The 17,548-nt window shown below is 36.7% G+C and overlaps 1 protein-coding gene across 4 annotated transcripts in view; it reads right to left on the reverse strand.

Annotated features, from left to right (window-relative positions):
* The window catches only part of LOC450217 (dual oxidase 1), a 31,778-nt gene that overhangs the window by 2,242 nt on the left and 11,988 nt on the right, over nt 1-17,548 (reverse strand). For all 4 annotated transcript variants that reach the window (XM_041609026.1, XM_041609024.1, XM_041609028.1 and 1 more), the window contains 24 exons: nt 17,323-17,486; nt 16,438-16,513; nt 15,335-15,431; nt 14,515-14,641; nt 13,370-13,466; nt 12,951-13,147; nt 12,112-12,290; nt 10,990-11,108; nt 10,364-10,522; nt 9,825-9,944; nt 9,315-9,448; nt 8,743-9,006; nt 7,950-8,172; nt 7,183-7,276; nt 6,281-6,456; nt 5,813-5,933; nt 5,203-5,447; nt 3,754-3,984; nt 3,287-3,430; nt 2,654-2,935; nt 1,953-2,182; nt 1,270-1,428; nt 759-914; nt 233-361 (listed from right to left, as the gene is read on the reverse strand). In XM_041609026.1, coding sequence (XP_041464960.1) covers nt 233-361; nt 759-914; nt 1,270-1,428; nt 1,953-2,182; nt 2,654-2,935; nt 3,287-3,430; nt 3,754-3,984; nt 5,203-5,447; nt 5,813-5,933; nt 6,281-6,456; nt 7,183-7,276; nt 7,950-8,172; nt 8,743-9,006; nt 9,315-9,448; nt 9,825-9,944; nt 10,364-10,522; nt 10,990-11,108; nt 12,112-12,290; nt 12,951-13,147; nt 13,370-13,466; nt 14,515-14,641; nt 15,335-15,431; nt 16,438-16,513; nt 17,323-17,486 — 3,923 coding nt within the window. The remainder of the gene's footprint in view (nt 1-232; nt 362-758; nt 915-1,269; nt 1,429-1,952; nt 2,183-2,653; nt 2,936-3,286; nt 3,431-3,753; nt 3,985-5,202; nt 5,448-5,812; nt 5,934-6,280; nt 6,457-7,182; nt 7,277-7,949; nt 8,173-8,742; nt 9,007-9,314; nt 9,449-9,824; nt 9,945-10,363; nt 10,523-10,989; nt 11,109-12,111; nt 12,291-12,950; nt 13,148-13,369; nt 13,467-14,514; nt 14,642-15,334; nt 15,432-16,437; nt 16,514-17,322; nt 17,487-17,548) is intronic.

The following is a 17,548-nucleotide window of genomic DNA, read 5'->3' on the forward strand; positions in this document are numbered from 1 at the left end:
CAACCCATAGTAGTAGCATAAATTTATTGTACCTCTTAACGAAGCAACAAGTATAAGGCTTGAAACGATTAAGTCAAGAAATCCAAATTATAATTATCTAATTAGAAATTAAGTTTGCTATAAAAAATAGAGTACTTAATTAAATCTACTGTGCACGTTTGCAGTATGAAGCATCACTGTTAGTATGAAGCATCACTGACTCTTAAAATGTAAAAAAAAGTAGAAAACTTACTCCAGGATGTTCATCCTCGAGTGACTGAAGGAAAGAAGTGAACTGAGGACGTCCGAAATGAGTGATGGACTTGAGACCAGTAAACAATGATCGGTTTGAGATCTTCTGGAAATGACGCTCGCAGATGTACTACATAACGAAAGAGACACAGGAAAAAATATATCAATAAGCTTGCTCGCCGTAAAGTTCATATGCAGAAGTATACTTAAAGAAATTTTTAGCTAAACCAATCAATGCATGCTTTGCTTAGTATCAAACGAAATGTTCATATAATCAAATGTATCAGTAACAAGTATCTCCATTCAGACAAGGATGAAACTAATTCAATATTCCAGGATTTGAATAGATAATTGTCTCAACAAGCAAATTGGTTACTTTTTCCTTAAAGTTCAAGTTAGTCTAGTTGCCCCCTTTCTGATAAAAATAATTACAGCAAATGTACAAAACAGACGAAATTGTAAGAAATGGTATCTTGTACACCCCTGCCCCCCTAAAAAATGAAAGGTCAGTCTAAGAAGATACTTACCAACATAGTTGTTCGGAGATCAAACTTCTGGAAGAACTGTGTGACGAAGATGTGAACACTGACAAGATCGTTGGTGTCACTGTCTTCGACTTCACGGATGATATCAGTGAGCCACTCATAATGCTTTTGAGTACGGGTCACCCAGATGAAGTAGACCTGAGAAGATAAGGATTTAAGTGCTCAAATAATTATCAAGTAAACGGTTTTTCATTGGAGGGAATCTCGTAAAGAACTGATGTAAAAATGGCAATTATCTTCACAATTGCAAGTTTAGCGTGCAAGATCCATCCATCAATGATAATTGGACATCATTTTCTTTTCCTGCCGTGAACCACTGCTTATTCTAAACACTCAACGTGAAAAACAAAATGCAAATATAGTCTGACAGGCTAATTCCTGAATGTCTTTAGGTAATATACGATGAACCAAGAAATGGTTACATCAATACGAGGGTAATGTAAAACCAAATGGGAATGGTCAAACTCAAATAGACACGGATACACTCACTCACCTTCTTGCATGTGAGGCGAGCACCAATGCTTGATTTGTTCACAATATCCTTAAGGATAGAGGCAAATGGGGTAACACCGATACCCCCTCCTACCAGCACAGCCACCTCATACTGGTACCAGTCTTGATGCCCCTCACCATATGGCCCGTCAAGGAACAACTGCAATGAAAAGAGATTAAAATATCACAATACTAATTGGACTAGAATAGCTTTCATCTGGACTAGAATAGCATTTGGACAAGACTTGCATGTGTGTATATATCACTGTGATATCGTCTGTTACTTAATATCCTCATGCAAATTTGCCACCGCTTTGTGCTCACTTCGTGATTTCAAGTCCCGCCGTTAATGGCTTATTTAATCACATCCACTGCATCGAACCTGAAATCAGGCTGGTGCTAAGACTTTCATCATTCAGTATAATTTTGTTTACCCACATTCGGTGTGAAAGATAGGTAAGAGGAACCTTCATAACCAGCTTCAACACTTAACTTTAAACCATCCGATCTGGAGATCTAATGACACAGAGGAATATAAGATCTCAGTTTTCTAAGTCCTTATACCAGGTATTCCCTCAGAACTTAAAAGAATTATGCCTTCCAAATCCATGCTATTTTCAGGATTTAGGAAGAAAGATCTGGGTCTGATTGTGGGATAATTTATAAAGTAATATTCCTCCCTACCTTTGGTAGAGGATGTTCGCGCACAACGTTTGGATCATAGGTAGATCTGAGGTTCATGGTCCATGGTCCAACAGCTCTGATGTGAAGGGATAGGTTCTCTTCATGGGGTGCTGAGGTCAAGGTGAAGGGATGGTATTCACTTGAAGACAGGGTCTTGCAGGCGATACGGACCCATTGCCCAGACTTGTACTCGAAGCCTTGAGGACGCTTGAATTCAAGCATTGTCACGTCTGTCAGTAAGAAAAAGAATTGTTAAAATACTTATGGTAAACCTATTTCTAACAGTAGGCATTCTCCGGAAATTCAAATCTTGTAAAAAAAAAAAATCACAAGAATTCTACCTGTAAAGCACACGAGCTTCGTTATTTAAAAAAAATCGTATGATGCTCTTCCCAAAATTTAAATCTACACTTTTTCAGTGTTTTGGGGGAAATATTCAAATGACACTAATTTGGGTAATTCAAGAATTAATAACTCTTAAAGCACATGCTGTTTATTTACCACCTGATAATTGAGTATTTATTTTTAAAGGGATGGCACAAAGTTTAGGCAACAGAAAACTACATATTAATTACATAGTAATCAAAAGCATACCCCAATACCACTTCTCTTGACTCCTCAAGCCTTAATAATATCTCTCCTCGGTAAATGTAAAGAGAGAAAACATGGGATGCACCATTTGGTAAGGCACACTGAAATACCTGATGGTAGGAGTTCAGCACGGACTACAGCAATCTCTGCCTTCTTCCTGCTGACACTGACAAGTTTGTCCAAGGTGAAGAGTACGATGGGACCAAGAGCAAAGTAGTGGGTGAATGGAGGCTGGACAAGACGACCAGAGCCGTGCAGGAACATCAGGATGAAGTAGATGACCCACATGTTGTGAGTAAACCAGAAGAGGTTGAAAACGCGACGACGGGCATACTGGAAGGCAAAGGTGTATATTACGGCGCAAATCAACGCCAGAAGGATACCAGTGAAACCTAGAGAAAGAGTAAGGGATTGAAAATTTTAATCGCAATTCAATCGTCACATCATAAATTCTGAGATGATTTATTAGATTCGAATTTCAAATTTGCAATATTTTCAACACCCGGTCATTTCATTACATGATTGAATATAGATTTCACATTAATAATTCCCTAAAAATGTTATCAAATTATCCCAATTCTAATAGACTTCAGAGTATACCACTTGTGAAACTTTTCAAATGGGAATGCGAAGCAAAAATGGCACATCATATTTCCTGCACAAATTCCTACCACATATTTTAAGTATGCATTATGAGTACTGACAGAAAAACTTCGACAATAGGTAAAGGAAATTATTCTTACCAGTGATAGTACCCCATGCCCAATAGTGGAACTTTGGAAGTTCATGAGAACGATGGAAGTAGTCGCGGAAGTAGCAGGTTAGATCATCAGCGGTCTGAGTGGAAATGTGGTAGAAGTTGATTGAATGGCCGATGGTGTGCATAACTGTGAGGAGTGGTAACAAGAAAAAGAGATTATTTATAACAAAGAAAACAGTCTGGCTTTTATCTTAATCAACAGTTCTATATAATTTTAATAAACTATAAAAAAATCATAACAAAACTACATAATGCTCAGAATCAACATTTTTTGTCCACACACTGGTTATCCATACATTAGTCCAAATAAATACAAGTGATAAGAGCCAAGGCTTGCATTTTAAAAAAATATGTTTGGAGTGAGTAGTTCACCCTGTTAATGGTGAATATGTTGCAATTAGAACATGTTCTTTAGGGCGACTAAGATCACAATAATCTTCTAATTCCTACCTGAGAACAGGAGGGCTTGGAGGGCAATGTACTTGTGCATTGCTAGAGCCGAATCGAATGGAACGTAGCGATGGAGGAAAGTCTCCCTCAACTTGGTGATAGTGTTCCTGCACATGGTGACGAGAAGGGAAGAGTAGGTGAACATCATAGCCGAGGCAGCTCCACGGGTCACAGAGACGCCAAAACCAGCAATACGACGGAGACCAGCAAATTCACGCTCAATGGAATAGTCTGTTTGAGAAAAAAGTGATATTGTACCATCAAGAATAGTAATCGTGGATATGAAGAAAGAAATTTGTAAGATCTTATGGTAAGATACAACTATGACAAGGAAATTCATACATGTGCCTTCATTTAGACGTGGGTCAGTATGCCACTACGTTGAATTTTAGGGTTATAATTTCTCTACATCGACTCCTATATCATCAGTCTCGTCATTTATACAAGGTCACAATTTCACTTCGTTGACTTCCTTAAAGACTCTTCAAGACAAGGTCATAATTTTACTACATTGACTTTCTGAATGTTACAAGTCTCTTCATTTAGACAGAGTCATAGTTTCACTACGTTGATTTTCTGAATGCTACAAGTCTCTTCATTTAGACAGGGTAATAATTTAACTATGTTGACTTTCTCCAGATGTGATTTAGTCTCACCATTTAGCCAGGGCCAAATTTTCACTACGTTGAATTTCTAAATGTGACAAGTCTCTTCATTTAGAAAGGGTCATAATTTCACTCCGTTGGCTTTCTTAATGTTACAAGTCTCTTCATTTAGACAGGGTCATATTTTCACTGCGTTGACATTCAAAATATTACAAGTCTCTTCATTTAGAAAGGGTCATAATTTCAATCCGTTGGCTTTCTTGATGTTACAAGTCTCTTCATTTAGACAGGGTCATCATTTCACTACGTTGACTTTCCGAGTGTTACAAGTCTCTTCATTTAGACAGGGTCATAACTTTAATTACGTTGACTTTCTAAATGTTACAAGTCTCTTTATTTAGACAGGGTCATGATTTCACTACGCTGACATTCTAAATTTTACAAGTCTCTTCATTAAGACAGGGTCATAATTTCACTACGTTGACTTTCTAAACGCTACAAGTCCCTTCATTTAGATAGGATCATAATTTCACTACCTTGAACTCCTTAATGTTTAAAGTTTGTTCGGTTAGGCAGGGGCCCAAATGCAATCACGTTGCATTTCTTAATGATTTTAAGTTTTCAATTTAGATATGAATCCAAGGATATCATTAAAATGGAGGTAAGAATATATGTGTACATAAATATTGCTACAGCTGATATACCATCACAAGTTGGTGCTTTTGGTGGCTAACCTATGAGATATTAACAGGGCGGTTAAATTAGATTATTAAACTTAAATTATATGTCGACATCAATGTTTTCATGACACAGGGCAATTAATAAACAATTTACAGTTACTCACAGTAAGCTCTTTCGATGAAGACTCCAGCAAGAACAAGTGTGTAGAGGATAACGTAGAAGATTTGAAGTCGGTTGTTTTCAAAATAGCGGACAAAGGTGTTGTAAGCCTTGCTGCTTGTGGTCTTGGCCTCTTCTCTTTGGACAGTCTCAACACGGATGCTCTTAGACTGGGCACGCTTCTTTACTCCACCACCGCCAGAACTCTTGGGTGCTCCATTGGCTTTGCCACCTTCCTGGTCTTTATCCCTATCAAGGTTGAATAGGTTTGAAAGACATTAAATGTAATTAAATGTAAAGGGGAGGTCTGGAAATTTAACAAAAACTGTTCCAATGTTATTTGGAAAGTTGCATTAATTAAAAATAAGCATAGGTGCTTGGTCTAAGGTTTAAGAAAGTAAATTAATATGAGGAAAATCACTAATTTTCTTATTAAGGGGTTTCTACTGCAGATTGGAAATATATACCCACAAATAAACCTTACATGATCTAAACCCTTTCAATATTTGTTGTCGTGCTGCGAGTATGGAGACATTTGAAGAGCAAATCTTTGCAGTGGAACGCCAATAGATTCAGTGTAAAAAGTGTGATTGATAATATTTAAAAAGACATACTTGTAAGCTCTGATAATGGTCTGTCGGGCACGGCTGTTAAGGTTGCCTCTCCTGATGACAGTAGCAGCACCACGGCCTGGAGGGCCAGCATCCTTCTGAGCAGGTACTTGGGCGATGTTTCCTGCAGGTGATTAAATTGTGACAAAAGATAATATAATTTGATTTAATGATGGCAATCAAGTTAATGAGAAAATCGATCAATCGACACTCACAAGAGAAATATTTTAAAAACCTCTTAAATCAAGATTATCAAGCACCTTACATGCTGGTTATTACAGAATTTCCTAGAAGGCAACATGGTAATGTGATAACATGATAGTTTACAATATCAGTAGAGAGGAGCAATATGTGACTGAGAGAGAACGATAAAAGAGAGAAAGAGAAGTGTAAGTAAAGATTGTAAAAGCTCAAGGAGTCCGATAAGTAGATGCTCAAAGAAGTTTTTTAAGGACGAGTGTGATGACTTACCGGCGATATCGAGTTTAGCATTATTGAGCTCTTCCTTGTGTTCAGCCATAACTAGAATGAAGTCATCAGGGGAAAGGGATTGTTTATCTCCAAGACCAGCATTCTCGAACATATCGTGGATTAGTTTGTCAAGGTCCGTCTCTTCAACGCTAGCACTGACCATCTCCATCATAGATCTAGTCAAAACAATGTATGGTACAGTAAGACATTAGAACAGGTAAAATAATTGGTGAATTAGCATAAAGTAGCGCAGACTTTTTAAAAGTGTTTTATATGATAAATGATCAAACCTGATACCAAAAATCAGGTAAGGAACGCTTTCATCACCTTTCCTTCTCCTTCTCACTATCTTCCTGTATGTTCATTACGTCTTTTACCTCACCCCTTTAAAAAAACATGATTCATCCTACCACTGCCACCAAATCAAGTAAATAAGGCATCCCTACACTCCACATCATACAGCACAATACATAATGGTGCTGTTACTTTCATTGAATTTATAGTTGTCTTAATCAATTAGCGTATTCATTATCGCCATTGTTATTGTTGTAGTAGTAGTAGTAGTTTCTGTATTGTAGTGACAGGTGTTCTTATTACCGTCAACGGTAGTAGTAATTAGTTTAGATCATGAAATCTTGGCATCCAGTGGGAAAGGTTGAAGAAAAAAAAAGCAAACTTAATCAATTAAATGAACCTAGCTTGACCTTGGTTTAAAAGAACAAACAGAATCATTAAAAATACTTTCTTTACAAAAATAAGAATTTTTATTCTTGTAAGAATTTAAAAAATTCAAATAAATTTTGCATAATAACAAAAGAATATTAAAAAAACTCCCCATTCATCTGCTTTGACTAATTATTAATGTTGATTGACTGAGAGACATTTAATGGCATAACACTTACTTCAACATCTGCCTAAACTCATCACGGGATAGATGGCCAGATCTGTCAATGTCATACATGTTGAACATCAGCTTCAGTTTGTCTTCAGGTTGTCCTAATGAATGGGAAAAACAATAGAACATTTTTTAAGAGGCTATAATATTTCTGCATTTTTTTTCCTGAAAACTATTCTCTTTTTGTCCCATTCAGTTACAGATTGATGCGCGTGAAAGTGAAATCGATTTCAAATATTGATTCGAGATGTTAAATGAAAAAGAAAGCCAGCTACGCTACATGCATGCCTATATGTTATAAGAATCTTTATCGATGAAGGAGTCACATTTTAAAGAAAGGGCAGAAGCCATAACTATTGAGTTTGTAAAATGAATATGAACTTAGACAAGATTATGGCATTACTGGCTCTCCATAGCCGACAGTGACACGAACCAATGGTAACTCATGAGGACAGGTTTCACAGAATGGTGGGTATATGTAATTGACGTAAACAACATTCATGAAAATATATCCCCCCAAAAGTCTTTAGTACTGTATTTTTATCAATATCACAGTCCAAATATAATTACTTTCTTTGCTCTATCACAACCTCCTAATCATTAAGTCGTGTGACACAAAACACATTATTTTATTGTTTCCTTTTTCCTTTCCTGGTTTTGCCCCTGCTTAGTATGATAGCCAGATCAGTGATACGTAAGTGATATGTCAAAACTCAAGGGTATAATCCACTCCTAGGAGACTTTAAAGCTATCGCCAAGAATCAGATAGCTTACCTTTCGCGAAGACAACAATGACATCCAAGAACTCTCTAAATGAAATGGATCCACTGTTATCCTGGTCAACGAGCTCGAACATCTGTTCAACGAAGAGGGAGTCTGGCTTCATGGTGAGTACATCTGCAAATTCAGTCTTGGTAAGCTCGCATTCAAGAATGTCCTTGGTTTCCTTGTTATCCAGGTTGTCAAGATCATCAGCGTCGAAGTCAAGTTTGAAGGCCTAGTGAGTGAAAAATGAAATCCGTAGATGTCACACGGGAAATACTTTCGAAATGCATAGTGATATTGGTATACCCCTTATAGTAACAGGGAATGTGTTCATATCTGAGGCTAATATCTTAAAATTATGTCAGCAAACTCAGAATGAACTGTAGTGTTCATTCAAAGATACTTAGGACGAGGCTGTACCAAGAATTGAGTGAGAGATTGGAGTGAAATAATTGACTGATTTTCAAACTTTAGTTCGCCGGATGGCAATGGCAAGGATGTTCTATTTGTACTCTCCAATCACCACAAATATGTTTTCTAGGATAAATGAGAAGTCTTTCATCTTGAAATCAAGTCTTTATGCAATATTTTTTTTGGATAAAATAATGAAGATAAATGAAACTGTAAGCCATACTTAACATGTCGTAATACACAAATTATAATTCAAATATGCTGGATGTCCCTTATCTGTTTGTGTATTCCTTTTTTTATTCTTGTGCTGATAATCTAATTCAAAGGTCTTGGCCTATAACCCCCCCCCCCCCAATATAGAATATTAAACAGAGTACTCTTAATAATGCACCTGAGAGAAAGCCATAAGGAAGAATTTTTCCAAGAGTTTGGTACGATGTTCCTTGGTAACTGCAACCTTGAGAAGTTCGTTCTCCCGGATCTCTTGCCTCTCACGTCCAACACCAACCTCATCACTGCCAAGGAAGGCTTCCAGGTCGCTGATGAATTCTAGACGGCTCTCAGGGTCAGGGAACTTCAGTACGATGTCGTACTCGCGATCGAACTTGACAACCATGTAGCGTCGCTTACCATCAGGGGATACCAGCAGCCCAACCTGTGATAACAAGATGGGGTCGTGCTGTCAATGTTTGATACTTTCTCACAATGATATGCAATGTTTCTGATGAAACAAATGCAGAAGACTACCTCAAATAAACTAAGAAGTTCGAGGTGAAATTCAACACAAGACATTATCATAGTTTCAAAGAAGAAAAAAATAGTCAATATTATCAAATCACAATACCATTCATCAATCAACAGTAACTCTTTAATTGTTAATTTGAGCGCTACCTGAGCGTGTTTTGATCTGGGAAGTGAAGTTGATAATTATGTGGAAAAGGACCACTGGATCGCAATCCTTACCTTGTTATAGGAGGTGAGGTCAACAGTTCGGAAAATTTTGTTTCCACGGTCGTTGGTGATTCGGATCTTCTTTCCAGGTCCCAGTTTGACTTGAACTTGTCTGGTTCCTTCCTTCTTTCCACACCATTCAGAAGCTTTATCAACAAACGATACAACAGAAATGTCCGTTATTCCAACAGTGTTATGTTTGTTTTCTTAACCAACCATCATGTAATTAAACGATTTCCTTAAAATAAAACGGAACAGATGTATGTGTATCAAATTCACAATTCTTTTGATGATGGGAGTAATTACTCTTTTACCCAAAATAAACACCATCTTACATCACGAAAAGGGGGATACAAATACAAAAACATCCAAATGTAGATACAAATTTAGAGTTTAAACATTTAATTAATTTCTTACAAGAACCCGGTGGGTACTCTGAAAAGAATTTGGGGAGGGAGGAAAGAAAGAGGGGAGAGGGCGTTTAATGAAGAGAATACCACATCTTATATCAGAATTACATACCTGCGTAGGTCTTGATTCTACTTGGGTCACGTGACCTAGTCTTCCTGTGTTGTAACTTGCGAGCTTCCTGGATGCGATGTTGTCTAATATGAGCCAGGATGAGGAGAACTGCAATAACACCTATGTACAGAGGGGTCAAAAACATAGACTTCAAATAGCATGGCTTCAGAGTTCTGCACACAATGGTTTAAAACATTATGTTTACCCAATCTTCATACTGATAAAATTTATGGAGTTATCGTCTTTTCTCCTCCCTGCTGCATATAAAATATACATATACATATAAAACACCAAAAATGTATAATTTTCAAGTTCTTCCTTACAGAGGTGTAACCCCCCCCCCTCTACAAAGGTATAATTCCCGATCTGTTTCAATCTGTTTCCATTTGCCATTTGTACTGATTTACTTCTCAAGACAAAGATAGTCCTGAGAAAATGGTTTCAGAGACATCAGAGCAATAACTTCGCCTAATGGCATACTTTGATTCGTTATAACCCGCATCATTTCCAATCGACAATGCAAGGGATTTGTCACTTACCTACAACCCATATTCCAAGAGCAAGGAAGGAGAGAGCATAAGACACCTCACTACCAGTGAAGTAGTCAAAGATTTGAAGCTTGGTGCATGGTTCCATGTCATTTTCACTGATGGTTCGATTCTCACCCTCGAATGGATGCTCAGCATAGCATGGATCATCTACAGTCACAAGTATAAGATAATCAATAGTCAACTTAGATTATTATTTGAATAGGTGATTAATGTCACAAAGGTTTTCAAGGGATGCTTGAATCTTTTTGGGAGTAAAGTAAATCAGTCTAATACTTGGGAGAAAACAAATACAAAATCTATATTTCTTGATGGCCAGAGAGGGGTACATAAAACTTATATGAATTCTATATTTTGCTTTTTTGTATGAATCATTTAATTTTGCATTTCGTATGTCTATATGGACAAATAATGAAGGCTCTATGTCAAAGAAAATATATGATCAGATTAACAGACTCATCTTCACCATGGCTCTTTTCATAAAGCTGTTTATTGATGTCAAAGGTACATGTGCTCCTTAAAACCGGTAGCGATTGGTCGTTTGTTTTCTAATGACAAGTGCTATGAAAACTGGGTTTATAACGTGGGCAGGAATGTTAACATGGAAAAAGACTTACTCTCTGTGTAGTGGAAAGGGTCTTTTTGTAAGGCTGATCCATTGATGGAAGTGGCAGCTACAATAATATCCCATATTGTGACATTCCTAATGAATGCAATCTCCTCCGGAGTGAATAAACTGCAAGAGAGGAATTATTGACGAAAGTTAGAAATCAGAATGCACGATCTTTTTTGGGGGGGGTATAGTATAGATTTGTAGAGTGCACACATCGTCCGAAGACGCCAATTGCGATAACCGAACAGCTGTTATCTTGTACAAATTAATACCAGAAGCCAACATTTACACTATGCAAAGATGCAAACATTTGCTAGCACAAGTATGTAAAACTTGACATTACTCATCAAAAGTCATAGCTACATCCTGATGGGGACAGATGCTCTCCTGCTTGCTGCTCCGTTCAACTACAGTTTAAGGGACAGTCATCTCACTGGAGCTTGAGCAATTGAGGACACCAGCCCCCAACATGTAACCAATGAGACAAATACTACATGCAGTAAGTGATAACCAAAGTTGTATGTGTACGATGAACAAGTTTCACTTCATTTAATTTTTCATACCAGATCCGGCAAATGTGAGGGTGAATAGCAAATGAAACATATGTAGCAGCAATCAGCAGGAGATGGAAACGGGAGAAGAGAATAAGGAGGTAGACTTAAGCAATTCGGAGTGGGGAAGGGGGATTTTAAGTGGAAGTGTGTGAGAGAGACGGTTGAGAGGGAAACATTTTCGAAATCGTGGATTCAGGATTTTCTGAAGTATGTGCTTTATGTCCCCCCAAAAAAAATCGACCCCCCCCCAAAAAAAAAAAAGGGGCATCGCTCACCAGTGAAGGGGGTTTGTTCTCTGGAAAAGAATAAAAAGGAACTTTAAAAAAAGGTTCAGCCCTCACAAATGAACTAGGGTGATGGGGTTTGTTCTCCAGAAATAAATCGACGAAAAAAACCCAAAAGACAAAAAAAGGTCATCTCACTTTCCTTTTTGGTGCAATTTTACGTGGTGCACCCAGCACCACGCCCCCCCCCCTGGATCCACTTTCTGGTATGAACATTATATAAAGTTAATTGGAATTCTATTAGGAATGATGTTGATACTTTGAGAGTTAGATCATACGATTTCTCACCCATTCTTTTCGTTTTCAAACCAGAATCGATCAGCATCCCTTGACCTTACAAACTGATCCTTGATGATGAATCTGAAGAGTTCTCCAGGTCCATTGCTCGTGGTTTCCATCAATCCTCCGGCCCATATGTCTACTTTGTCAAGATCACCACCGTATACATTTTCTAGTCGTCGCAGTTCCTAACAAATACAACATTTGGAGAGAGGATGCATAAATATTTCCCTCTGGAATCTTTTTTTTTTAAATAGCTGTTTTGTCATCAGTATCAATAACGTTCACCGATTTTCATAATTAACATCTTCATCATCATATTCTTCACAGTCATTATTATTATCAGTATTATCAGTATTATCATCAATATTATCATCAGTATTATTATCATAATTATTATAATTATTATTATCATGATTATTTATCAGTGGAATAATGAGCAGAGAAATAGGTTTCTAAACATGTCTATGGGGCATAATTTCTAAAATATCGCAAGCGAGCAAGCCTTGTTTTAGCTTTTCAGTCAGTGTCAATATCTAGGACTTTTGAAATTTTAGAATTATCACTTCGTAATCCCAACTTTCTGACTAACCTTCGATTACACTATGTTTGAAAAGGTGGAGTGTGTGCTGCAAATTAATGCAAGTGGACTGATATGGGTTGGAGGTCGGCTTTGCGTTTACAAAGAGGCGGTAAGCCCGAGACTACCTATGGGGTGAATTGAGGTTGGTTTAGCGTGTTAACATTTATTTCTTTCCTACCCAAGACAGGCCCCGGAGAGCAATTTCTCAAAATTATGTAAGGGTCATGTACTCCTTATTTTTAAATCTAAAAATACTACTGCTTACCTCTGTTCCGATGAATGTCTGTTCACCTGGTGCTAAGTCAGATTCATTTTTATTGATTTCTGCGAAAGAATTCTTCCGTCCTAATCCTAGACACTCACGAGCTGTATTGTAATCCGGCAAACCATGGTCACGGCCTCGTTGGATATTCAGCGCCATCAGATCACGACGAGAGAATTCCAATGGTCCGAATACACGCCCTGGAAAGACAAATAATAAAACACTGATCATTCTTCATTTTCCTTGCTAGTTGTAGGACTTGGATTTCATACATTCAAATGATAAATGGCTAAATATTACTTCCATTGGTATAAGTATTTCTAAATGTCATTAATACCTAAGCCTGTTCTATGTGAATTTTTTTGTAAAACAGGTGGCTATTGTGTGTGATATCTGAAATGCAGAAATGGTTTTTATTTTACTTTGTAGATCCTCTGTGATGATGTTGTCTTCTCTCTCTGTGACTTGGGAGGCCATACCAAGAATAAACTCTTCAATGTCGTACTCTCTAACAGAAATCTGCAAAATAAAAATATGGTATATTGTCGGTGCCATTGCCAGGTGAAAGAAAAATACCATATACAGGGGTAGGGAGGGAAAAGGGCATAGAGATATCAATAGAATAAATATTTACATTTAATGGTCATGTTTGTATGCCAAAGAATAAGACTCAAGTTGAACTGTATAATTGTTTTTGCATTTTACTGATGCCGAATGCATGGAATAATGTTTCAAGAGGAATCCCTTTTGAAACATTTTATTGCAATAAGTAATAAAAAGGTGATTAGTTTCCATGTTCAGCCTACATTGGTTGTCCAGAGTCCATATGGACGCTTATGTCTGCGGTTATGTATAAGTGCAGCAATTACATGACCAAATAATTTACAAATCTTAGAGATTCCTTTCTGACAAAGTTTTGCAAAATTCATTACATCATAAAGCGGCAATAGAAAATATATTTCTAGTTCCTGAATGCAGTTAAATGGGCATTCCAAGCTGAAAATTGTACGATTTGAACAAATAAAATAAAATCAGACGAACAGAACACCAAATTTTTATCTAAATCGGCGAGGAATAACAAACTTATGACCATTTCAAGTTTTGTATTAAATCCGTGCAACAGTTCTCTGCATGCTATAACACACTTATGATTCTGTATCTTCTTGTCTAAAATCATATTCATTCAACTTTTTCCACCAAGAATAAACAAAATATTGAAATAACTGAGTTAACACGTAAGATAATGATAACTCCAACTTTGTTACAAGGGCCGAGATAGACATATAAAACGATATGGTTTCATGTAATATCAGAAAAAGCGAAGTGGTGGCATGACAACATCAGCCCACATATGGCATACGCATAACACTGTGTATACAACTGTTATCACAGAATAGCATTCAAATTCAATGAATTCATTATCATCAGATCTTGATTAAATTTTCAGCGATTTTGGTCAAAGAATTTATATCATTTATCTATTTTTCCAGAGAATGATTTAGATTATTTTCAGCCTTGAGTACCCCTTTAAACAATCACTTTTAGTAATGACAAATTGGTGTCCTACCTGAGGATTCCAGAAGGAATTGCAGGTTCGTACTCCATGGTTTCCTTGGGCTTCCGTGAACTCAGCTTGATCCGATTTAAAACCTGAAGAGTCCATGGTGGATGTTCGATATTCGCATTGTTCATTCCTTAAAGAAAAGAATACTTTTGACTTTGAACTGCTTAAATCATAACTGTGACATTTTGATAAGAGTATACATAACAATGTGGTGCAAGTTGACAAGAGTGACTGCTACTTTTTTGTTATGTGCCTGATCGTATCCCAACCCCCATAGCTGAAACATAAACGAATGGCTAAAGTCAACTATCTGCCTCACTCTTATCTTAAACTATTAAACAATAGATTGTGGAATTCAATACCACAATAACTATTTGCTTTACCCCCCCCCATCCCCGATAATAGCATAAACTGTCCAGTTATTGAAATCAGGTGATGCGAAGTGAATTCGATTACAATCTTAAGATACTATTTAATGAAATGCAAAAAGAGAACTACCTCGATCATGATCGTCATTCATTTACAAATGAAACTCTATAAGAAATGTCGAGAGAGCTGATAAAACCATACAAAGAATGTTTCTAATGCACCTAAATCAAACCCTAAACAAGTATTTCATATTGCATAAAAATCGAGATGCATTCAGAACAAAGTTTATGCGAGGGCTATAGGTTGTAGCGCAGATTAAGATTTCTCATCCGTGACACAATATCTTCATACTATACATTGCAGCGCATGGTATTAATTTTATAAATGGAGTGAAGATCCGCACTCTAGGCTTGGTTATAAAAAAAAACTTGATGTTTTGTAGAAGAATCCATACCTGCGCATTACACCAGGAGGAACAAGGGTGTGACCAAACCTCATAGCGGCCGACTGAAACTCATGAGTAATGCCTGGATGAATGTATCCTTTATAACCTGAATATGAGAATGGACACGTGAGAAAAGCACATTAAAAACTATTTTTGAAAAATTGCATTAGAACACATGAAGAATAGGACTATGACTATCAAATCGGATTTAAGAACACACTCCCTTCTCCCTCATCTCTCCCAATTCTTTGTAAAGCAGATTGTTCTTATCTCAAGCCTTTTGATGACGTACCTCGTTATTTTATTGAATGCATATCAGAAGCAAAGTCTGTACTTGCGAAGTAATTATTTACCCCCAACCGCCAAAGGGATCTTCTTACTGTTCTATTTCAGAAATTCTAACTGTAAGCTTTATCTAATATATCTGTCCATTTTTTTTTTACAAAAAATCTTTTACACAAACACTATCTTTCTATGTAACATTTTTTTCAGATTTCCAAACACTACATAAATCAAGAAATAGCACAATGGACAAATTGGAAAATTTAGAAAATTAGAAACTGTAAAAATTTCCCCCGATCTGTGGTCATTGATGCGATTACGTTCAGAATCACATCCCTAAGTCAATAAATCACAATTCAAACATAAATTATATAGATGGCCACCGAAACGACTGACCAATTTGATCTTCTCTTTCAAACCCACTTACTCTGCAGCTTGACTTGAAATAGGCCAATTGGATTGCATACAGTGTGTGTATATATATATATTTATATAGAGGCTATATACATGAAGACGGTCGTGTTATAGATTCATGAGTGAGGTTTCGGGTTGGTTACTTATACATCCTCTTCTCTTAAAAGTCTCCTTTCGAAATGCATCTTTCTCAATGTTTTTCCCGTTATTTGAAGGAAGGATTTAACAGACGAGTAATTATAATAGTAATAATATAAATGTGTAGAGCGCAAAAACTATTCCATAACATATATATACTACTGTCCTTTATAGGACTCCTAAGATGCTTGTTATGAATTAAATAGATGTGTTTTGAGATTTGATTTAAAGTTGTTTACCGATGGGGCTTTCCTGGCAAAAAAAAGGTTTACTCTTACCATCATATTTAAATTCTTCAATATCTTCTGGTGAAAAATTAAGATATCCAGGGAGCCACTCGTAATAGACAACATTCTGAAAGAAAACAAGATCAGACAACACTTTGGTTTAAACCTAATGTGGTGTTAATCGTTGTACATAGAGAACCACGCCATTCGTTTTACTCCGTTGTAAAATTCACAGTATTAGCTCAACATCTATGGGTGTCATATAACACCTTTGGTTATTAATACCTATTTGGCGAATGTGTTCAAGTTTAACTACCTCAGTGTGTGGTGCTCGAGGGGTAGTTTTGACAAATCAGTTATTATGGTGTTTATATGCCTTTATTGATTGGTATTGATAGATATTGGTAGACAGAACAGTACCGAAATGAATAACGAATATGTGTGATAATCCTCATTTGTGGCTTTAACCATTTCTAGATTGCATCAGGAATGGTTAACATGCCAATGTCGTCAATTTCAACTCAGTGTGCGAATAAATTTCATGAACTTGTAATTCCCAAAACACGTAGGCCTGAGTGTTAATATGAATTCTAGAGTAAAGGTGAAATCATTTCTAAAAAAATGAAAAATAGCACTCAACAGAATTCATATAAGAAATACAGGGCTGCAAAATTAAGATTTTCAAATAAAAACAAGTTTAAGGACTATGTCTGGTTATGTAATGAATGCACATATAAAATTATTCTAAATCTTTTTGAGAAAGTGGCATTTAGCGAATTTAATATTATCATAAATGGGCAAGCTGCTCTGAAGTGAAATCACAGAATAATCACAATAAAAAATGACAATTCATAACAACTTATTTTGAATCGAAAATGTTCTCTCGTTTGTCTGTTTATGAACTCTTACTTGCCATCAGGGTGGCATTTTAATTACCTGATAAGTTGCTATAACCCATTTTCTGGCCGTGTTGAAGATCCTTTCATCGTTCCAGTCAGTTTCAGCTTTGAACTTATCGGCCCAGTAGTTGTGCCACCGGAACCAAAGAACTCCAAAGGTTAATAAGAAAGGATTCTCATTGCCACGTGGGTTACCGAGCTCTGTCATGAAAAAAAACACCATTTATTACTCATTCACTTCAGAGGGGTTTTTAACATTACGA

This window comes from Lytechinus variegatus, chromosome 5 (genome assembly GCF_018143015.1).
Source record: "Lytechinus variegatus isolate NC3 chromosome 5, Lvar_3.0, whole genome shotgun sequence".
NCBI lineage: Eukaryota > Metazoa > Echinodermata > Echinoidea > Temnopleuroida > Toxopneustidae > Lytechinus > Lytechinus variegatus.